Here is a 25,077-nt window from a genome sequence, read left to right as displayed (position 1 = left end):
ATAAATCTTTTAAAGTTAAATGTATGTCTTTTGCCTACCATAGTGTTAAGGTCATACCACATGCATGGTGTGACATGTCTTTATGTGCTGCTGTAGGTGAATGTGGCTGACAATTTTTGCAGCTGCTAAACATGTACAGCTTTTGAAATTGTCAAAATGTTCTACACTGACAATAAAATGTTACAAAACAGATCTACAACCAGCCAATTGATTCAAAAGTTGTAGATACACAGCCAAAAAAAAATAAAAAAATAAGCAATTGTGGCATATGAGTTATTAGGTTTCTTTTTGTTGTACATTAAGCATGCTTAAAAAATGAATGAGTGTTGTGTGTAAACCAGTGGTTAAAGTGGAATCTGGAGCTGGGGAGCCCAGTGCCCAACCCACAGGGTCTTTCTTATTGTTGGGTCCCTCTAATATGAATAACTTCAAATCAATATATACAGTGCCTTGCGAAAGTATTCGGCCCCCTTGAACTTTGCGACCTTTTGCCACATTTCAGGCTTCAAACATAAAGATATGAAACTGTAATTTTTTGTGAAGAATCAACAACAAGTGGGACACAATCATGAAGTGGAACTAAATTTATTGGATATTTCAAACTTTTTTAACAAATAAAAAACTGAAAAATTGGGCGTGCAAAATTATTCAGCCCCCTTAAGTTAATACTTTGTAGCGCCACCTTTTGCTGCGATTACAGCTGTAAGTCGCTTGGCGTATGTCTCTATCAGTTTTGCACATCGAGAGACTGAAATTTTTGCCCATTCCTCCTTGCAAAACAGCTCGAGCTCAGTGAGGTTGGATGGAGAGCATTTGTGAACAGCAGTTTTCAGTTCTTTCCACAGATTCTCGATTGGATTCAGGTCTGGACTTTGACTTGGCCATTCTAACACCTGGATATGTTTATTTGTGAACCATTCCATTGTAGATTTTGCTTTATGTTTTGGATCATTGTCTTGTTGGAAGACAAATCTCCGTCCCAGTCTCAGGTCTTTTGCAGACTCCATCAGGTTTTCTTCCAGAATGGTCCTGTATTTGGCTCCATCCATCTTCCCATCAATTTCAACCATCTTCCCTGTCCCTGCTGAAGAAAAGCAGGCCCAAACCATGATGCTGCCACCACCATGTTTGACAGTGGGGATGGTGTGTTCAGGGTGATGAGCTGTGTTGCTTTTACGCCAAACATAACGTTTTGCATTGTTGCCAAAAAGTTCGATTTTGGTTTCATCTGACCAGAGCACCTTCTTCCACATGTTTGGTGTGTCTCCCAGGTGGCTTGTGGCAAACTGTAAACAACACTTTTTATGGATATCTTTAAGAAATGGCTTTCTTCTTGCCACTCTTCCATAAAGGCCAGATTTGTGCAGTATACGACTGATTGTTGTCCTATGGACAGAGTCTCCCACCTCAGCTGTAGATCTCTGCAGTTCATCCAGAGTGATCATGGGCCTCTTGGCTGCATCTCTGATCAGTCTTCTCCTTGTATGAGCTGAAAGTTTAGAGGGACGGCCAGGTCTTGGTAGATTTGCAGTGGTCTGATACTCCTTCCATTTCAATATTATCGCTTGCACAGTGCTCCTTGGGATGTTTAAAGCTTGGGAAATCTTTTTGTATCCAAATCCGGCTTTAAACTTCTCCACAACAGTATCTCGGACCTGCCTGGTGTGTTCCTTGTTCTTCATGATGCTCTCTGCGCTTTAAACGGACCTCTGAGACTATCACAGTGCAGGTGCATTTATACGGAGACTTGATTACACACAGGTGGATTCTATTTATCATCATTAGTCATTTGGGTCAACATTGGATCATTCAGAGATCCTCACTGAACTTCTGGAGAGAGTTTGCTGCACTGAAAGTAAAGGGGCTGAATAATTTTGCACGCCCAATTTTTCAGTTTTTTATTTGTTAAAAAAGTTTGAAATATCCAATAAATTTCGTTCCACTTCATGATTGTGTCCCACTTGTTGTTGATTCTTCACAAAAAATTACAGTTTCATATCTTTATGTTTGAAGCCTGAAATGTGGCAAAAGGTCGCAAAGTTCAAGGGGGCCGAATACTTTCGCAAGGCACTGTATATATATAGCCCAAGAGCCTATATTTTCTTAGAACCTAAGAGCCTATATTTTTATTATATTTTGTATTGTAATATGTTAGGAGAATCTTGTGGAAGTCTTGCTATTACTGATATTATTTAGTATGTCTCATGTCACTTAAGACAGTCCTAAATTCTTCAGCTGGGATAACCAGGATTTTTTTAAATATATTTGTGGAGTAATCTAGGAATTAATTATTTTATATATTTTTTGTATATGGTAGGGAGGAGAAAATTGTTTGGGACGATTTGGTGGTGGTCTGTTACTTGAGCCTTGCTTTACTTAAATAACGGTTGTTAAGAATGTGCACTAGAATTGGTCCGAATTCTCCCAGAACTCGAGTTGATGGACAGCTCGAGTTGGTGAAAAAGGAGGCGTTTCCATGCTTTTACAAATTACCTGGGTTCATGTGAGTTGGGCAGGAAACACTTGCGAGTTAAAGGTCAAGACGTGAATTCACTACAGACGGTATTACAGTCAAATTGTCAATGATTTAAAAGATAAATCAATCTAGAGAATGGCAGTGATGAAGCCAATTTGCTTGAAAACATTAAAAGTAGACTGGACATTTCCATCATATTGCTGCAGTGACATTGTAGATGCTAGTATAACAAGTTATGTAAATTAGACACTGTTTTAGCAGACAAATTTCATTAAGTAAACATTTATTTCAATATTTTTGGAACTAAACGTATAAATGAAAAACTGCTGTATTTTTCATTCTCACCGTACAAAGTGAAAATACCGTCAAAACTCGACCACGTACCCGGGTTATGTGGTTCATGGAAACGGAGTAGTAGAACAAACTAAATGTATCGAATTTGCTAAATGCCAGGAGTCGTGGTACCTTGTTGTGGGTCCTAATAATTACCACAAATTACCACAAAGTACCCCAAAGTTATCACAAAGTACCCTAAAATTACCACACAGTAAACACAAAGTTACATAAACAATCTTTAAATAACATAAACAACAATGCATTTTACTCTTAGAAAAACATGCTTGTTAAATAAATAACAGACACATTATATATATAACTTACAGAGACTAGAGGGTGAACTATGCATCAACAACTGCTAATTAGTAGGACCACTTTTGGGTGCTATAGATCATAAGCCCCATTACACTTAGTAAGACTGTCAGTTCAATGGCAGAGCAGTAACACTACAATGGCATTTGGTATTTTCAAATTTTGGTAAGGTAACTATTACATAAAAATGACATCAACCAGAAAGGAACCTGTTTGAAGGAATGTTTTCTTAAAAGAGTCCATAAGAGTCCAAAAGTTGGTCATGCTGGTTCAGGATACTTGGTGGTGGTCTGAGGAGCTGGGTAAACTAGTCTTAGAAAGAACAGGTAAATAAAAAGTCCCTTGATTTAACACGTGTTGCAGTTCCCCAGTCACCAGCTCACATGTAGCAGGGTTCAGCAGTGTGGACAAACCCTAATCTCTTATAAATGTTTGCTACTATTCAGTCAACTATTTCGTTTTAACTAAAAGCATTTATCGTCTTCAGTTGGACACATCTGTTTCAACCTTTTGTGGCTAAGGTTAAACTGGCATATTTATCATATACACGGACCTCTCTCTCTCTCTCTCTCTCTCTCTCTCTCTCTCTCTCTCTCTCTCTCTCTCTCTCTCTCTCTCACTCTCCACACACACAAACATAATAACCCAATCCCACCTCTCTTCCTCCCATTTAGACACGCAATTGAATTCCTGGTTACTGGTTACTGCGCAAGGGGTCGTTAGGGTGACCATTATAGCTGCTCGAATTTACCACATCAGCTGTCAAAACACCCAGAATGAGATTTGAACTAGCTGTGTACATTAATACAACACTTATGCTTGCCTCCGAATTTATGTGCACGTTTTTATTTGTTGTTCCGGCAAAAATCTTTGATTTTAAAGAATAACGGCTTTTTTTTTCTTCAGTAAAACTGTTTAAAAAGCTTTGTGTCGCTTTTGGACTTTTTGCGATGCATTAATCACGTCTTAAAATCAGTTTTTATATGTGAAGTTTGGACATTTGAATATGAGGGCAAGCTGTGACTTAAAAGCAAATTGTTCAGTCAACGACACAGTCTGATTGGAAACTTACACACATCCTTCGTTGATTATTATTTTTTATTTTTTTACAGAACTTTTTTGTTCAAAATTCAAATTCAACATGGTTCTAAGATTGATAGCGTCATGCATTCTTTTTGCGACTGTGGTGGACTCACGACTGTTAAAGAAAAGACAGACGCCCTGCCCGGAGATCTGTGATGCGTCTCGGTGTGCCACTGTCCCCAGCCCTTGCTATTATGGGGAAGTGAAGGATGACTGTAGGTGTTGCGATGTCTGCAGCTCCGGGGAAGGTGACATCTGCGGGCGCGGTTTGGGGGTCTGCGGTGAAGGGATGCAATGCGTCTTCCCGCCCGGCAGGCACCATCGCCGGGGCTCGTGTGTGTGCTCCTCCACCGGGCAGGTGTGTGGCAGCGACGGGAGGACCTACCCCAGTACCTGCCGACTGAAAGCCGAGAACAGGCGGGCCGTGTTGAACAGCACCCCACCTGTGATCCTCATACAGAAGAGCCCCTGTGATTCTGGTAAGCGAGGCTTTCTCCTCTTCATCTTCATTGTCCAGTTGTGTCAGATGTAATTACTCGGTAATGTAATTACCCTGCTACAATTTACTCAACTTTGTGAATGCCCAGAAACCACTATTATTTTTGTATTAATATTAGCTGTCTGTTATAAATTAGGATATTGCATTTTCCATAATAAAATAAGGGGTATATTTTCAAACAGTTAAAACCAGTCATTAAATAAAGGAGAAAATACCAAGTTCGTTTTACAAAATGCGATCCAAAACTGTGCTTAAGAGACATTTAATTAACTTAGTTTGGATTCTAGTTTTGTTTAAAAAAAAAAAAAAAAAAAAGAGTTACAGACTGTGCCCCTTACAGGTAGATACACGCTATATGTCTCGGTTTTTCTCTGTCAAGTGGTATTTTGGGTTTTTCTCGGTCGAGTGGTATTTTGCGATGCTGTACTGTAAGATGATAACAACACATTTTCAGCAGATAAAAAGTACAAGAATTAAGTTGACAACAGTTCTGAAAAAATATTATTGTCTTAATTTTCAGATATAAAACACATGCATTTTTGAGAACAGAATCAAGTCCAGTACAATAGCAGGTTTGTGTTATATGCAGCTTTGAGTAACATTTTAGACAATTAGACTTATGTGTAGTAATGTTGGCTGAACTAATTGGCACGTGTGGCAGGATGAAAGCTTGTGTATAGAGCTAAGTTTGTCAGGGAGGGGTTCATTCTATTGAGTGCTAATTGGGGAATGGCCACCTGTATATCGGGGTAGACAATCCTTTGTTTGGGAAGGGGAGTCAGGTGAGTGTATCTGCTGTGTGAGTGAATGCCCAGTCTATATTATATTGTTTTGTGTTTAACCTTTTGTTTTGGCCCTTGTGCCTTTTTCTTTGTTCTGTTTGTACATTAAACGCCCGGCAACAGCACTTCACTGCAGCTTCTGTCTCTGAGTCTCTCCGGTAACAGCTTGGGCCTGGACGCTGTCCTGCCGCAGCATGGTTTAATAAACTCAACTACAGTTCCACATTTTCCCCACTAGACACCACTGGTAAATACATCTTGGATCACCTCATTCATTCCCAGCATTGGCTCGAGATTATTACAAGTTTGACAGTTTGTTCGTAAGGCGCTTTTCAAACTTCAGAAGTTTCATGCTCAGTGAACTGCTGCGGACATGAGGTGTGTTGAGAGGTAGTAAAGCTTGAGAAAATGTAATTACTTTAACTGCAAAGTTTAAGTCTGGAGAAAGAATTAAATAAACTGAATGTGCACTGTACTTGTGCAGTTTACCGTGGTTTTCCCATTTTTGCTTTACTACTGCACTTTACTATACTTAGGCTACCATGGTATAACACAGGGGTGGCCAAACTTCCTAACCCTACCAGACGCATACCAAAATTTCCATATGGTCGATTGCCGCAAGACACATACTGTAAAACATGAAATGTTTGCGAGCAAGACATTTTAAGTGCTAGCATTGTTGTGCAGTACAGTAGTTGTTAGGCTAGATCTACAGTGTATTAAACTTTAAATGTAACACACTGGTGTTTTTCCATTATTTCTGTTTATACTGTATGTATTACGCACTTTAAATAAAATATATTTAGTTGTTATGAAGCAAAATACAATAACTGACCTGATTTCACCAAAAACACAACATAAAAACACACATGTTTGTAAGGATTCTTATTGACAAGCTCTTCCCTTGAAGATCTGAATGCTGGGTTTTAAAAAAAAGAAAGATGTGTATTTTTTATGACTGCTGCGTGTATTAAATTTTGTTGAGCTCTGTGGATGACAAATAACATTTAATGCATTCTCTAGTCTAGCGCCAACACTTTTACAATTTTATAAAAAACATTCATTCATCTGAATAACGACGTTTGCCACGTGCGACAATCCATGCTTGCCATACAAAACCTTTTTGAGTCGTTAAATCAGCTTCTTTACTAAACGCTGAAAGCAGCCTTAAGCTTTACCCAGGAGGATATTCAGATGAAAATGTGTTTTCGGGATGTTTGAGGTTGCTCGCCTTGTACAGGCTACAGACATAGGTTTATCACTGTTTTCAGCGAAAGCAAACTCCTTCTCCCAGTCTGGTGTAAAGCCTCATACTTTCGTTTATTACTCGTGGAGGGATTTGCTCAATGCCATTGTCTCCATGAAACGAACGAGGAATTCAAAATTATGAAATTTACTTTATACTGCACATCCGGCTTATAAATACCTATGCGCCAGCCAGCGGGGTCGAAAGTGACAAAATATCCTAGAGTGAACATGCAGGTGAGAGATCCAGAGCACGTCACAATCCAGAAAACAGTTTAAAACATAAGAATATAAAGGGAAATATGATCAAATGAACTAACTGAATGTATGTAGCCTAGAACAAAGAAGAATTATGGGGGATTTTTAAAATTTCACAAAGTTAACCCTTACCAATATTTTAAGCACAGCACAGAAACCAGTGCCAGAGGACAGGGGAATGAAACAGAGACAGACTTTAGGATAGAGGGTGGGAGACACTTCTTTAGACAGAGTAACAAGGGTATGGAATGAGTTATTGTATGTAACTAACCATGTTGTTGATGCTGAATCCCAGCTTTTTGAGAGCAATCCCCTGCTAGGAACCAGGCAAGCATTGGTCCTCCTCTCATTCGTACATTTTCTCATGTTGTTATGGTCTCTATTTTTATTAGCTATGAAAACCTATACTCATAATTAGCTATGTATTAGAAAATGCTCCTTCGAACAAGTGCGCCTTCAGAATTGGAACAGACTTGGAAAATCTGATTGGGAGTTCCAAAGGTTGGCATAATAAGAAAATGCCCTTTCTCCCTTCGTTTGCATTTCGACCATGCTAATGTAAAGTGTGTTTGGAGTCATAAGGAGACAGCAATTCAGACAGATAAAGAAGCAGGACAAGTCTAATCAGAACCTTATCAGTCAAAATCAAAACCTTAAAATCAACTCTAAACCGCATGAATAACTGCTTTGAAACAGCATCAGCAGTGTGACAAGGTTGATTCTGCCTTGCAATAAAATATGTGTTGTTGTTGGAGACATACAGTATCCTATCCCATTACTGCAAGATTTGGCAGCACACTGTCTGTATTTATAATTTAATATGAATTAGATAGGAGCTGGGAACACAATGTTGACAGTTTGTATTGTGGTGCTGGAAATAAACTGTTTTCTTACTGAGTCTGCTGGGATGGACTAAAAACACATATGGGCAAGTATTAATTCGGGGCAGCAGTGTGGAGTAGTGGTTAGAGCTCTGGACTCTTGACTCTTGACCGGAGGGTTGTGGGTTCAATCCCCAGTGGGGGACACTGCTGTTGTACCCTTGAGCAAGGTACTTTACCTAGATTGCTCCAGTAAAAACCCAGTAAAAACCCAACTGTTTAAATGGGTAATTGTATGTAAAATAATGTAATATCTGTATAATGTGAAATAATGTATAATGTGATATCTTTAACAATTGTAAGTCGCTCTGGATAAGGGCGTCTGCTAAGAAATAAATAATAATAATAATAATAATTAATTCTATATTTCATTGTGACACAGCCAGTCCAGCAAATTCACAGCATGGCTCTGCGGTCAAGTCATTATTCACAGAGCAAGCAGTTTAGGCTCATTTTGCTGTCTCTGGTACTCCGTATTCTGAAATAATAACAGCTCTGTACCTGCTAGTGCAAACGGGCCTGGCTCGCTGACTGCATACACACTCTCTTTAGGAAGAATGTTTGGACTCTTCCTCTGTCTAAAAACTAGTGTGTTAAAAGAGAATCTTTTTAATATAAAATAAATGTGCCCTTCCGTCACTGCATGTATAATTGTACCATGTTAAAAGTCCTATCTATGCTATACAGGCGACCGAACGTGGTGATCAAAATATTCAACCACTTGTACTGTACTGTAGAAGAACCGATAATTGAAAATGTCATTATCGCTCTACTATGGTTTGCACTGCACAGGCATGCATGTTTCTATGAGCAAAACTCAACCCTGGAAGATCACAACAGGATTTAGCATGATTTAGCAAGAAGGTATGTAGAAGAATGCTGACTGCTGTTCTGTGGAGGTCTGTTGATGGATTAGTTCCTAGTATTTTTAGATCAGGTGCACTTTTTACAAAATCTAATGTTTAATGTGTTTTTTTTCCAGTATAATTTAGCTTTTATTGTTAAAAAGCAGACCTGCTATACAGTTAATATTTTATAAGGTAGTTTTAGCTTCCCCCGGCACATAAAATCCTTTCTTGGGGCAAAAACAGTATAGTGTGTGTGTGTTTTTTTTATATGTACTTGTAAGTGCTTGCTCTCCTACGGTGCACAGATGGAGCTGTCTGGCTAGTTTGTGTTTTTATTTCGTCTTCTTTCTAAACCCTAGAAAAACTCTACTGCTGCTGCTTATGTGTCCTAATGCAAATGGAATGGCTATTAATTTAGTTTCTAGCCACCTGGCACATGCAAAACAGATAAAGGGAGAGATTTTTGTAGTGGCCTTAGATTTTCATCAATGGTTCTGTAATGGAAAATGACTTCCTGTTAGTTAGGTGACAAAGAAAGGCTGAGTTTTTTTCCCCCAGTATATTTCATGCAGTGTACAATTGGCTGCAAATGTATAAAAAATGTTGCAACGTGAAAAAATACTGGAGACACTGAAAGTGTACTACAGTTGGCTTACTAATTCAGTCAAACAGCTCCCTAGCAAAAACCCATTGGAACACCATGTATGTTACCCTGATGAAACAGTAACAGAACCATTGACATGCAATAGCACAGCCCAGCAATGGCAACACAATGGATTTGGAACACATGCAGTGTGCCCTCTTAGTGGGGGGGCCTTGTCCAGTAAGGTATAGTACATGACAATTTACTGAAGTAGAACTGTATTGTAATTCTGATCTAGAAGCACACATGTAGCACGTGCTGTCAAAACAGCGTTGCATAACTTGTTGAGGGTCAGTTCCAGTATACAGTATTTGCACTTAATGGTTGCCGATTCTTTTAGATGTTATGTAAAATTCCCTAAAATACATTCGTAGATAATTCTTGACAATCATTTTACCAGCATGCTCCAGACAAGCAAAATATCATGTCACCTTCCAATCGAGATTCAGATATTTTGAGATAAGAGATCTCTTTATGCTCCATTGCTTCTGGCAACTAATAGGCTGAAGCATGCCAAGCTACTACAGCATGTCATACCCATCATCTTCAGCCATCCCTGGGGCATTTACCTTAACATGTGAGTCATTACTCCAGAGGCATACTGAGGCAGGTGCTGGATATACAGTAGTGCTCCCTTGGGATAAGTACACCCTTTAAACTGCAGAACATACCACACATAATGATTTTCCCCAAGCACATGCATTCTCATTTTTAGACAGAACACAGATGTCTCTTAGCTATAGCCCCCAACTACAGCATTATAAAGGAAGAGCACTCTGTGTGGTGTAAAACCAAAAGTTTACCAGAATTTGAACAGTAGTTTTGCAGGTTTGCCCATGCTTTTCCCATGGTTACACTATGCATTTACCATAGTGTACCATGGTTTGCTTTACATTGCTTTATTATTACACCTTGCTATGCAATTACCATGTATAATAATAATAAATACTGGCAGACAAATATAAGATGGGGAGTTGTGGCTTGGCGAGGTCAAAACGTTATCAAACTAAGTCGACAAACACTTTGGTTCTGGATAAGGTGGTTATAAGGGTGTCTTTAAGGAAAAACAGATTGGGTTTGATATGGTTGGTTTTGATTTTAAATCATGCCATTCCATTGGATATGACAAAACATAGTGTGTGCTGTGTAAATCAGCACTAAACAGGTTTCAGTTTACTTCTGAAAGTGGGAATCATTTGCTCCTGTATGCATTCACTGTTAATAGTTGTTGGGTATTGATTTGCATATACTGTACAAACATTTATTTGCTTGTTACAAGTCCAGACATTTTGTTTTGGTGGTTACTGTAAAAGTAAAAAGAAAACAAAACAAAGAATGTTGCTCTAGGCTGGCGATATGCCTGTGCAACACCCGTGCATGCCTGATATTTAATGACTGTGTCCTTGGGAAAATTATATATTTGCCTATATATGTGTGTGACCACCTGTCCACTCACATACTGTCTGCTGTTTTGCCCCAGCTTTGAAGACAAGTCTCACCAGTAAGTGCAATTCACCACTCAGAATAATTGCTTGCGCTGTCAAATCAAAAAATGGACAAATACAAAAATAATTTCACCGTCCTTCAACAAACTAGGGGCCCTGTTTTGAAGAAAGCTCATTTTTTGAAAGCAATAAAACAGTTTTGGCATTTTCAGAAACAGCTAAGTTGCTTAGGAGTGGTTTACAGTTAGGAGCAGTAAAAAAAAAGAACTACAGTGCCATTGAAGAATGCTAGTTTCCAATACTCCAGTACACATCACAGTATTTTATCAGACCCTGAATTCAAATACAAAACACAAGCAAACAATGAGGAGATTTTATACACAAGAAAACAGGGGTAGTAATATGTTGATAATGCTAATTAGATTAAACGTTTTGAAGAAGGCTGGAAACAGTACACAGTTTGGTTAGGTGCCAATAGGCTTTCACGATGTGGAATAACTGTTTATCCCTATTGGCTTCTAATTTGAAACACCTAACCTGCCTTTAGTTTGCCAATGCAGCCAGTATACAGAATATTTTGCTGGCAGTACAATTGTAAAACATGGTAGTTGAATGTGAATTTTCAGGTGTGAATTCTGAGAGCTTAGAATTGTTGTTTCTAGCTAATAAAGTACAAATATAGAAGCACTTTGGTAATATATTCGTCAAGAGAAAGTAGCTTCAAATAATTTTTTTACTGTTTCCTTGCCTTTTTTATGATCTTTACAGTGTTACTGAGTGGCAATTTGTCAAATATTGTATCTTTATTTTTTGCTAAGTGTGTGTTAAAGTGATGATTCAGGAGCTGCTGTTCAGTTCTAGTTTCCTGCCGTAGACAACATGCAATGCAGGCGATATCAACCAAAGTGTCTTTATATTAGTAAGCACCAGCGCCATCTAGTGCACAGCAGTGTATTGCCAGCAAAACAAAAGGAAATGTGTTCCAAACTTGGTCAACAGATGGCGCTTTGTTTTATAAAGACACTATGGCTGATCTAGCTTATGTCACATATAGGCTACTGTCAGGCTACTGAAAACTTTCTCCATCAGGGCAACAGAACGTGTATACCGGGTCCTTCAGTTAATATGGTGTCCAGTATTTGAATATGTTTTTTTGGTCCAGTAGTATACATATATATTGTGTGCACATACACATGCATACAGAACTGTCCATCTGAAATGCATAAGATTGAACAATCTATTCTTGAACCGAATAGCAGCTGCTCATTTATTTCTTACTTCCCCAGGTCCCCAGAATCCAGACAGCCTGCGATACAAGTTCAACTTCATTGCGGACGTGGTGGACAAGATCGCCCCGGCTGTGGTGCACCTGGAGCTCTTTCGCAGGTTCAATTCTCACTTGGCCACACAGTTTAAAGGGGTCATAGCTGATGAAATAATGCCATAAATCTCAATTGTCATGCACTTACTGTATTTTTATAAACATATATATATATATATATATATATATATATATATATATATATATATATATATATACACATATATACATATATACATATATATTTATTTGGTACCACACTAGGTCAAATAAAATTATCAGTTTATTTGGTTTTAGGTATTCTCTTACTGTCTTTGCAGGGTCTTTAAGGGTCACAGCATGGCTGCAAAGCATGTCAGTCAATAAGGAAGCTGCTTAGTAGTTAATGACAGGAATAATGACATTGAAGAGGTGGAAATTTGACTTAGGAAGTGCAAGAATACCAGACAGGCATAAAGACAGAGATTTCTTTAGCCTGGTATTGTGCTAGATTTAAATGAAAATACATGTTTGCAAATCTCTTCATTTGAGACCTATGTAGTGAAGTGCAAATCAGGAATATAAAACACCCAAAAGAAAAATAAATTTGAAAACGCTTATTGTTGAAAATTATACAATAAAATCTGACACGGTTTACTGAATCCCTGTTATATTCACCTCCTGGTTTCGCAGCTGCATACTTGGGAATATTCCCAAGGTCTGGGAATACTGGGAACAAGTTACAGGCGCTTTAGCAAGAATGTTGAGCCTACGGATGCATGTCTCTCTAGAATTGTGTCTACTGGTTTGGACCACTAACACTGTTAAGAAAGCCAGTTTATATGTTGTGGAACACAACATTAATCTCAGCATAGAGAGTTAGAAACATCAAGTGAAAAGACAACTTAATCTTACTTGGCAAGAAACAATGACCTTGGAATGTAGCTGACCTTCAAAGCGTGTTGAGAGTTTACAGACGACAGTATTAAGATTTGCCACAGTAGATCACTTTGAGTTTAAATTTTATGGAATTTAACAGAAACCCTCTGCAGTTTTTGACCTTTTTGTCAATCAGAATAAAGTTTATAATAGGACAGGATTAAATGTCGCTTTGGGTAACTTTGAGACTTGTCTTTGAGACTTTAAAGGGGGCCTGTGGCAAAGTGGCTGCTGATTAGAAACAGGTGCAGGGGTGATGCAGTGTAGAAATAATCACACAGAAGGAAACTGTAATCCGTTTAATAAATGGATTGCAGTCCAAATAATAAATACACGTTATCCGCCCCACAATAATACAATACATGGTTTGGGATCAACCTTCCCTAAACTAACCTACTTCTGGGCTTCTGGTCCCGGCATCCTCACAGCGAATCCTGATGCTTCAAACGGCCTTGGCTGGGCAATGCCTTCACGAGCACCGTCCTGCAGTTGAAGGGTTCCGTAGTGGTTAATCCTGCAGAGCGGACGCTCCTCTCCTTGATGTCAACAAGTGCAAGCTTCCACACAGCGCCCGTCTGTGTAGCAATGGCGGTGCAGTCGCCTCGAGCTGTGGCGCAGACGCATTTTGAGTTGTGCGCAGCCTCCCCGGACACGCCCCCCAGCCAATCCGGACCTCCCGATCAGCTCAGTGCCGGATGAGCCTAACTGCTCAATTGGTTGCCAAGCAACGCGTCTCCTGTTCCACAGCAAGTATTGGCTTTCTGCTGCAGATCTACAGCAATACCCAGCCAGATGTTGCTATTTTTAATTTAGCAATATTAAGAGCTAAGATGTAATAAATAGGGGACAATTTTGCAGTTGAGCCAATTTTGAGGCAATACGTGTTGTGACACTTGTTTCATCATAATTCTATTTATTTCTTTTTTCAGATTGCCGTTTACCAGCCAGGAGATCCCCGTGTCCAGTGGCTCAGGTTTCATTGTGTCTGAAGACGGCTGGATCGTAACAAACGCTCACGTTCTCTCGAACAAGCAGCGCATCAAGGTGGAGCTGAAGAATGGAGAGCATTGCGACGCCAAGGTCAAAGACGTGGACCAGAAACTGGACATTGCACTCATCAAAATCGAGTCAGAAGTAAGATCAAGAATCAGTAACTGACTACTGCAATTGTAAAAGCTTAATTGAAAGGAGGGGAAGGTAGAGGTTGATCTGGAAGGAGTTAAACAAGAGTTTGGAAAAATGACCAGTAACAAGGATTTTCAAACCTGTTTACCCCAAAACATCATGAGCCCAATAAAGTTACCAATTTAGAAATAAACAACTCTGACATTTAATTGAAGGGCTGTAGTCTGAAGTCTTTACCTTGTTTATATGCATGTTTATCTAATTGGATTCAGGATACCCGTTTGAGGAATGGATTCCAAAATCTTTTATTTTCTGTGCGTGTAAACCAGTTTTGAGCTGGAGTCGGTATTGGATTTTAATCGGATGCATGGGTTCAGAAGCATTGATTTCTCCGAGACCCATTGAGTTTGGCATGTAAACTGTACATTTGTTTTCTGATTAATGTTTGAATTTCAAGTGGTGATTTTTTTTTCCTTCAGGCAAAAATAATAAAAAATGGAGTAAATAGCTGTAAGAATGCAAACAAAACAGCATTCATACTGGACTGTTAACAATGAAGAAATGTACCGTTTGTTTTCAAACACTGAATTCCATCAGAAAGCTAACCATTCTGAAACATTGGCCAGCTGGCTGTTCTTAGCAATACAATAATATCAAGTATGTCAGGAGAAATTCCTTCAATAATAAATAATATGTTTACTGCGGCCTGCAGGCATACAAAAACAGATAACTAAATCTTCAAATCTATGGTGCTAAAACTGTCAGGAGAGTACAGGAGGTATCTTGACTGTCGTGGAGTGTATTACTCAGTGAGTGAGAGGGTGGTTGCCCCGAGGAGAGGATATACCAATGTGTGATATTATACAGGTGCTGTATAAATCAGTGCTGTCTATCCTTAACCAAGAACACGCAGGCATTGACAGGCAAGAAGGCGAGCAATGCAGGTGATCCTGTTTTATTAGTAGTTTGGATCTGAGCACTTACAAAGGACTTGATACACATAGAAAAAAAATGTGGCAGTAGACCATTTCATTTCTGCAAATACACCCCTGTGTGGTTGTTACATTAAAAACAATTGCCATAGTAAATATTTCAATTTGTCCATCACTTATGATAATGGAACTGCAATAGTTTAAATAGTTTCTTGCCACTTGTATTGCATCACAATTGTGTTTTTTTCTGATAAAATGTGCGTTCGCTTTATGTGCCTTTTGTGTGAGATGTATAATATTTGAGTGTAAAATCGAATCTGCTTGTGGGATAATGTGGCCATACACTATCACACTGTGGTTTACCATTTACTCAGCCAGTGAATGACTTTTCTCGTGTTCTGAACTTGCTCTCCCTTTGCCTCTGCCAGACCCCTCTGCCGGTGCTCCTGCTGGGGCGTTCGGCAGACCTGAGACCCGGGGAGTTTGTGGTCGCCGTGGGTAGCCCCTTCTCGCTGCAGAACACAGTGACCACTGGCATCGTCAGCACCACCCAGCGTGGAGGCAAGGAACTGGGTCTCAAGGACTCAGATATGGAGTACATCCAGACTGATGCCATCATCAACGTGAGTCTGCCCTGCACACTCAAAACTCTAAATCTCTTCTCCACTAAAAGAAAAAAAAACCAAAGACCGCAGAAGCTGTCTCTTCTTTTCTGTTTCGTTTTTTGCTTGTTTGATATTTTCCAATTCGCAATTTGAGCAAAATACCAAAATCGCGAAATGGTTATTTTTGTCGGTGATTGACCGAATTTGAGTGTAGATTAATCTGCTGCGTAGAAATCTAATCACTTATGTAAGCGTGTTTTTTACGCATTGAAATGGTAAATTTATACATTTTGATTTCAGAAAATAAATAATAAAAAATAAAAAAGATTTCAAGTTAAGTTCGGAAGTAAAACTACAAAGGATTGAATTTTATAATATTTCCTGTGTACATTTTTATTTTCAGTATGGAAACTCCGGAGGACCCCTTGTTAACCTGGTAAGCTACTTTAAGTTTAAAACATATATTTAAAATGAAACTGTACTTATAATTATTATTATTTTTAATCACATCACTTACTGTTTCTATTCCTCCTCAAAAAATCAAATATTGCATCTCACAAGTTTAACCTGATCAGCTATAAGTATATATTCAGGGTTCTCCCCAGGCCTTGTTAGCTGGGCGGGCCACCCGGCTAAGTGGCTGTCGCCACCCAGTTGAAAAACCCTGAGCCGCCCGTCTTGCAGATGGTACTGTGCCTTTAACGATAAGGAGTGGTTGCGTTGCTAGCTAGGGTAGATGGTCTCCATCCACCCATCGCATAGCGGCCCTAACCGTTTATCTGCCATGATCAACCTCTTCAGCAACGTTAGTTTAGTATTGAACAGAGAAGATTAGTTCAGAAATTGTAGATCCTACCAAAGTTTTCGTACACTGTTCCGTGCGCTGCCATTGCTGGTAGTGTCATGTTAGCTTTCAGTGTGTTGATATGTAAATAAATATTGTTCTGCGGGGTGTATCAACTTCAACCTCCGTCTCGATCTCCTGCCTGTCACTCAGCAGCGAATGCACGCATCCACACGGCAGACAGCTACTCTGTCACAAGCATGAATACCCTGTATCTTTCTAAACAAGGGATATAGGGGAGCTCCCTAATAAAAGCTGAATCTCAAAACAATAATTGTGTGAATATAGTAATTGTTACAATGGTATTTAAAACAGGATTTATTCATCCTACTTTTTACATATCCGCCCTAACTCTGATCCCACCGCAGACGGATTACTGTATAATAAAATTGTTTGTTTTTTTGAAAGATAAATAAAACTTTTTTTTATTTTTTTCATTTTAAATTGTGTCCATTTTGTAAGAGGGATAACACACTCCAAGGCTTGTGTGTTGTGTTGAATTAACATACGGCTTAGACAAATGTTAATGCCAAAAGTTTGGGCTAATGCCTTTATCATTGTCGACAGAGACTGAGATGGGAGTGTTTGAGGTGGTGAATTTGTAGAAGTTTGTGCACCGTCTAAACATCAGTATATTTTTTTGTAGCCATCAGGTGGAATGGATTGCTTTTCACGTGGGGTCACTTAGAGGTTGCAGTGATTGTTTGAACTGAATTCATGACTTCATGCACGTAAGACCAACTCTCCACTAACAACTAAAGCTGTATTAGTACGAGTAGTGTTATGTCAGCACACATTAAGACCTACATATGGTGGACTGACATATTATTAAAAACAATGGTACAACAAATCACAGCTGGCCCCATAGGGTATCACATAAAACATTACACATTTAAAACCCCAAAAGAGGCAAAGAGAGAATGCATTTACGTCACACATGCGTAATCACGGCCACACCATTGACACGGATAACCCGAACTTCACTGTATACTGAGTAGCAGAGCATACTTTTGGGGGAACAGCTGAAGGGCCAGCTGCAAACTTCTGGGAGTGGGACGTGGTTCAGCTCTCACACCTCTCTGTCTGCGTGGGCTGCTCTGGAGGGGAACCAGGGCCTTTTAAACAGATCCCATGCGCAGAATCTGAGAGCTGGACGTCATTGAGGATTGTTAGAAGGGTGTAATTTAAGACGGTTACTCAACTGATGACTGGCAAAGTTTGAGACAGTAAAGCAAAGACAGGGTTTGAAGCCAACACAGTATCTTGAAGGATTTTAATCCGTCTGTCTTGCGTCTATCCCTCCAATAGTGCCAACTGTCCCTCTTAAGAACGGACTGTCCTTCATTGTCCTATTGTCCCACAGCAGCTAACATTTAACATGTGGGGCTAGAAATGTCCCCTGTTTTCTAACCAATATAGGGAATCAATATGCAGAGTGGAGGATCAATATTTTCTTTCTTTTGCATACTGATTGGGCTAATGAACAACCGATCAGAATAACGTTTTGACGTGCTGTGTAACTATACTTTTTCTCAGTATTAACAACTACTGTAATTGGTTGGTTAAACAAATGTAGGCTATACTGTATACTTGTTCATCTTCATAATGGTTCTCCATAGGGAACACAATTCTCAACAAAAATCCAAGTACTGTAAATGTTTAGTTTAATACATATGTTGTCTTAATATGAATTTCAATGAATGTGTTTAAATGCTTTACCCATTTTGCCTACTGGGTCTGAATGTCAAGCTTCCAGGTATGAACAAATTCCGAGGGAAATGTGAGACAGAGATAAATCAGGAATGTGGTCTTTTTTATGACTCACATGTAAAATTCTAAGAGCAATGTTTAAAATATGTGCAAAACGACTCACAGCATTATTCCAGATATTCTGGACAGTCAGTCCATCATCATGCAGCTGCTGTAAATTAGTTTTGCTATGAATCACAGAGCACCTGCACGTATCAGAAATATCACTGATGGTGATATATATATATATATATATATATATATATATATATATATATATATATATATATATGCATACTGTATTTTAAAGGTGTAGTGAGCGATAAAGTTTTAAATATAGGAGGCTGTGTGGTCCAGTGGTTAAAGAAAAGGGCTTGTAACCAGGAGGTCCCCTGTTCAAATCCCACCTCAGCCACTGACTCATTGTGTGACCCTGAGCAAGTCACTTAACCTCCTTGTACTCCGTCTTTCGGGTGAGACGTAGTTGTAAGTGACTCTGCAGCTGATGCATAGTTCACACACCCTAGTCTCTGTAAGTTGCCTTGTATAAAGGCATCTGCTAAATAAACAAATAATAATAATAATAAAAAATATATATATATATATATTGGTATTAGAAAAGCCTGCAGTGTTTACAAGAAGCACATTGCTTTTGGTGTATCTTGTATTGCCCCTATTGAAGCTGTACAGTATATTTTGATGTTTGTACAAAATCAGTACATTTCTTAACTTTTACGAGGGAGATTTCTCTTCTGAGGACTGTAGTATCCAGATCTTGCTCCCTCTTGCAGCAATGCGGGTGATGGCAATGAATGTGTATTGTGAGAGCAGAAAACAAGCAGGATCTGAATCCGCTACGATGCTTAGAAAAGAAATTCTCTTTCTCCTGGCGAATGCTCCTGAGTAAAAGTAGAGAAATGTATTGACCAGATGATATGAAAATATGAAAACAACAGGGATTATGCTGGAAAAAAAGGAGAAGCGATGCATTTCTTTTAAACAAATCAGACAGATTAGTGTGTGACTTTCTGATTCTCTGTAACTTAATCAGACTACATGATATGATTACAATTATTATTAACTTTGCTATCCGGATAAGGAGGCTGTGTGGTCTGGTGGTTAAGAAAAGTGCTTGTAATTAGGAGGTCCTCGGTTCAAATCCCACCTTAGCCACTGACTCATTGTGTGACCTTGAGCAAGTCACTTAACCTCCTTGTGCTCCGTCTTTCGGATGAGATGTTGTTATAAGTGACTCTACAGCTGATGCATAGTCCACCCACCCTAGTCTCTGTAAATTGCCTTGGATAAAGGTTGCTAAATAAACAAATAATAATAATATCTTTGCCCCAGTCATAATCAGGCAGTTTTCAGCCGTTCATAAACTTAAAAAAACGAGTTATCATATTAAGTAACAAAGCCTCTGTAACCTACCTGACTATCCAAACCCCTCAGCCCTCAATCTCAGGTATTAACAGAACAGTTCTGTATATTATGTATTTACTGGTAAGAGGTTCAATTATATTTTTAGGAGGTTTTTTGATTGTAAAAGTAATAAACAGTTCCACAGTGTCATTACATTATCTGAACTATTTGATTATCCAAACACCTACTGGTCTCAATTGCAGGTGTTTGGATAATAGAGCCTAAAATGTCATTAATTTCAAAACCACCATGTGGGAACCTGCCTTTTTAGCTTTTCTTCCTAAGCTATAACAGGGCTTAGAAGTGTCATTTAATTCTAATAACATAATCTTTCATTACTGTAAAAGGGGCGTGTGTAACAGGGCGGACCCCACAAGCCTCACTAAAGAGACTTGTTTAGTTATTCAGAGGCTTATGATTGACTGTTTAAAGTTATGGATGATTAACAGGGAATAATGGAGAATTTTATTTAAAAGATTTTGCTGACAAAATCAATAGATTTCTCAACAGCAGTGAATAAGCTCATCTAGACCTAAAACACTCAACAGTGCTACTTTGAGAGATACTGAAAAAAAAACAAACTGACAAACTTATCTGCCAGAAGTCTTTTTCAATATCTACAATGTTCAAATATGTTTTGATTCCTACACTGCATGGGGTGATGTTGGCTCCGCCCCAAGTGATAAGTGTGAAGGGTCTATTTGTCCCATTAAGGGGAACGTGTATACGCTGAATACGCAACAATAAGATAGTAATATGCAACATTATTTATAGTAATAGCTGATATGTCCAACATGGGCTTATAAGGGAACAGCATTCCTTATGATGTAAAGCAATATGTTTGTTTTAAGGATGGTGAAGTCATCGGTATGAACACCTTGAAGGTGACGGCTGGAATATCCTTTGCAATCCCTGCAGACAAAATACGACAGTTCCTTGTTGAATCCTACGATCGACAAATAAAAGGTAAGATCAGTCGCAGGACAAGATCTCAACACGTGGTTGTAGCGAGTTGTTTATAGACATGTAACAGGCTTGTTTTTTATTTACTTACAGGAAAGACCCTTTCAAAAAAGAAATACATGGGAGTCAGAATGCTTCAGCTTTCTTCCAAGTACGTCCAAAAATAATTTATATATTAAGTTATTGAGGAGAGAGATATACTGTACGCTACCCAAGTTAAAAAAAAATAAATCTAAAAGCATTCATTCATTTTTTTATTTTCATCTTCAAATTGGATTTGAAACGGATGTCGAAATCTGACATTTCAAAATGCATGCCATGGAGGCGAAATACATAAATTAATTTAAATTAAATGTAAAATGTATTCTATGACAAACAAAGGTTTTATCAACTTTGGCTTGTTGAAAAATAATAATTTGACTCCAAACTTCATGAATAATCTTCTTTCAAAACAATTCCTTTTGGATTCTAAAATGAATCCAGAAATAACAAAAGGCTACAAAGACAGCAAAAACAATGCATTAGGAATGCGATAAGACAAGCTGAAATATCAATAAAGATTTTGGTCATTAATAAAGTATAAGGAATAAGCGGCTGGTTTCGGCTTGGACGACCATATCTAAGGTAAAATTAGGTAGCCCAAGATTAATAGAGTCTGTAAAACCAAACAATAAAGTATAGAATAAATAAAGCAGACTATATTTCAAATGTTAGTGTACTGGCTTGGGTTTTAATGTTGATGATAATATGAATTACCAGCACTGGTAGAACCTTGATCCATCCGAGTTATTATATTTTTCCATTGTTTTTTCCATTGCTTTTTTTTGTAGTCTAATCAGAGAGCTCAGGGACCGTGACAAGGATTTTCCAGACGTGACTTCCGGAGTGTTTGTGTACGAAGTGATTCCTGGGACAGCAGCTGAGAGGTGAGGGGCTGCCTGTAGCATCTCTGGGCAAACAAACAGCAAAGGCCAGATCAGCTCTGCAATGCGCTCATTTATACAGGGTGGTTAGATTATCTTTGCAGTGTATCTGTTGGTTTCACAGACCTCAACTAGCACCAGTACAAGAGGCTGGACTATCTAATGTTAGGTACAGTAGTCCAAGGTTAGGACTAATAGGGGTCGGTGAAACACGTTGTTTATTTCAGTTGTTTTAATAGTATTTAAATGTGCTGTATCCTATAAGGGGGGGAAAGGGTATATTATTTTTTTATTAACATTTTCTTCTTTTGCTTCCCTGTGAATTCATCCATAACTATAAAACACCACAATGGTGGTAGTGTAAACAATACTTATACAATCCAATCACAAATATGTTAAGTCTTTTTCAATGTCTTCCCTGAGCTTAAACAGGCATTCAGACACCACTGTTGCTGCAGAGTAACAAGAATAAGCCAGTGTTATTCACAGAGAAAGCTTCAAGTAAGCCTGTGTGTCTGCATGTAAAACTACCTTTGGCAATGTAAACAAACCAGAGACTGATAAAAGTTATAAAACCACTAAGAATATATACTGATTTCCCTCTTGATGAAGATTAATATCTGTGTCTAAAGTTGTTTCTTTTGTGATGAGGCTGCACATTATTTGGCTGTGAAGCACCATTTGATCAGCTAATTGACCAAAACATTCAAATTGAACCCAACAGGGATATAAGCAAGTAAATGATGGATGACAGCTCTTTATTAAAATCGATCATTCGTACTCTTGAGCAATACAGTTGAGACCCAATAAATGTAGGCTTATGAAGGAAAAAAACAACACATCAGCCAGACATGAGTCAGTTTACAAGCGGTGCGATCTGAGGAGTGGTGGCCTTGGGCCCCCCGCTGAACAAAAATGCAAAGCCAAGGATTCTTTCATGAATTCTGCTTCAATCAAATCGAAATTGGCTGCTTTAAAAAAAATAATAAAAAATCTGTGTACCGGTGCCTAGACATCATGCAAACTAATCACAAACAGACAAAGGTTCGGAAACACGTGTTATCTGGATGGTAGCTGTTTTTTCAGTATGGAGGAATCGTATAAAACCAAATGGAGAATGAGTTAATGCAAAAATGCTGTTTTGTTCCAATTGTATGTAGATGGTCTGAAAAAATGACAACTTGATTGGCTGTTATAATTTTAATTTATATAATTCATTGAACACAGGGAATACAAAGGAACTGGTTTCCATTAGTTGAACAAAAAATATTAATCAAAAATCTAATTAAAATGCACAGAACATATATAGTCCGCAGCAGTCCAATAAGTAGCCAGTTGCTAAAAGGAGATGCACAGGAGCAAAAGCAGTCGAGGCTGAAATAGGAAATCAGCAACCAATACAAGTTTTGAAAGAAGCAATTTATGGGACTGCTGCTTGATGATTTGGTTGTTGCTGTATCTCTGGTATATTCTCTGTATTACTTGTTATATTGACTTGGAGGTATAACAAATACTTGAGTGACCATCTCTACCATATGGCTGCCTCGATTGCTCCAAAATGGGTAAATGAATTGCTTTCAAAAGGATAAAAGGTCTACCTGTAAGATGGGGATTTTGCTACAAGTGACAGCCAAAATGAAATATTTACTATGGAAGTTGTTTCATCATGAATGGATGTAACATAGGGAATATTTTCAAAAAATAGTTTGTCTATAATGGCCATTCTTATTTTTGCAATATTTTTGCTTATATGTGCAATTTTGCTAATTTCCCCTAATTTGCATCTAATGTGAGCCTCATCCTGAGGAATGAAGCTGTTTAAAGATGGCACTCCTGTTAAAAAAAGAAATGTATGCAAAGACAACAATATACTAACAGATACGTTGATTTCTGCAAATACACCTTATTCTAGATCCATTGAAAGTGAAACAACTTCTGCAGTAAATATTGCATTTTTGTCCGTCACGCGTAGGCAAAATTGCCATCTTATAAACCCATGTCCTTTTATTGAGCCATGACCCATCATATAAAATTTGTTCCACAGCTCCGGCATGAAGGACCATGATGTGATCATCAGCATTAACAGCCAAACAGTCAACATAACCGAGGATGTTAGCAAAGCTGTACAATCAGATAGCATCCTGTCTGTGGTGGTGCGCAGAGGGAACGAAGATGTGATGCTCACAGTTGTTCCAGAAGAGATCGACTGAAACCAGAAATCAGTTTTATTTTCCCTGTACTGCTGCATTACACCATACTTATTGGATTGCAACATTCTCTGGTTTATAATACAGATCAAAGTTTTCGTGATCTGTTTGATGTGTATAAGTTTCATTATTCCTAGCAAACAATTATATGGAAACCCCCTTGTTATGGTTTGTATTTGCACATCACATATTGCCACTGCTATAACACTAAGAAGTACCCTTAGATAAGAAATATTGTAACAAGTCGTTAATCATGGTGTGCTATGATTATCGTTTTAAAATGCTATCAAAATGTATTAATTGTCCCTGGATTTTAAAATGATTTATACAGTGGTCATGACGTGGCAGCCAGAAAACTAACACATACCTAATCCACTTCATAGCTCCCCTGTTCATAACCCATTGGCTTCCAATAAACTGAATTTAAAACCATGATCTTTACTTACAAGGTTGGCTATTTCATTGAGCACCTAATGTCTTACATCCTTGTACTATAAGAGCAGCCAATGTAATCCCAAGAACCTGACTGAAAAGTTACATTGCCAGGGCCTTCAGCACCCTCACTGCAGTTTGTCTGCAGCGCTGAAATAGTTTTCTTTTAAACGTAGCCTTTTCTTAGTCAGCAGCGTACAGCTTTTTTGAGTTGACCTTTTGAAGCACCCTGTGTTGCTTATACATGAAGGACGCTCCATAAAAATAAATTGGTACTGTATGGTAATGTAAGGTAAGGTGCTTCATAGGGGTAGGGTGGGTGGGAATACCAGACTTGTAGACCTATGTCAAGATATGCCTTTTGTACCTTTGAAATTTATAATAAAACATTTTAAAAACTTACCAAAAAAAATATACAAAAAAGGCTCATCAGGTTCACATTTTGCATGGCTTTATGGATGTATATCAACTATCTACACATTATAATAAAATAAGAAATGGCAGTGAATGGTTGAATGAAAATAGGGCAAGTTATGTTTAAGACGTACATGTCAATAGGTAAGCAATATTTTCTGTGCAAAAATGTAGGTTCAGTGTACATGCAAAATGACACTAATGCCTTATACTCTCAACAACCTATGATAATTAATTCTAATTCCAAGTTTAATACCATCACACTTAGATAAGCAGTTTTCCATAACAAACTTGATATAGTTCTGAAATCACCAGTAAACTTTATTATTGTCCCCCAAAGAAATAAGCAGTCTTTACAGGTTTTCACTTATTTTAAAAACTACAGTACTAGTTCTTAACACAACAGTAGGTCTA

The 25,077-nt window shown here is 38.3% G+C and overlaps 1 protein-coding gene across 1 annotated transcript; it reads left to right on the top strand.

Moving 5' to 3' along the window:
- The first annotated feature begins 3,766 nt into the window (after positions 1–3,766).
- Positions 3,767–24,252, top strand: LOC117971676 (serine protease HTRA1-like). The gene is made up of 9 exons (XM_034919863.2): positions 3,767–4,686; positions 12,095–12,194; positions 13,977–14,181; positions 15,533–15,727; positions 16,113–16,145; positions 20,576–20,690; positions 20,781–20,838; positions 21,518–21,613; positions 23,655–24,252. Exons 1-9 carry the CDS (start codon positions 4,266–4,268, stop codon positions 23,818–23,820), a joined length of 1,389 nt encoding a protein of 462 aa, XP_034775754.2. The 5' UTR covers positions 3,767–4,265; the 3' UTR covers positions 23,821–24,252.
- Positions 24,253–25,077: the final 825 nt, after the last annotated feature.

Source organism: Acipenser ruthenus, chromosome 46, assembly GCF_902713425.1.
Source record: "Acipenser ruthenus chromosome 46, fAciRut3.2 maternal haplotype, whole genome shotgun sequence".
NCBI lineage: Eukaryota > Metazoa > Chordata > Actinopteri > Acipenseriformes > Acipenseridae > Acipenser > Acipenser ruthenus.
The sequence above is the reverse complement of the archived record's forward strand: the minus strand, read 5'-3'. Positions and strand labels throughout refer to the sequence as shown.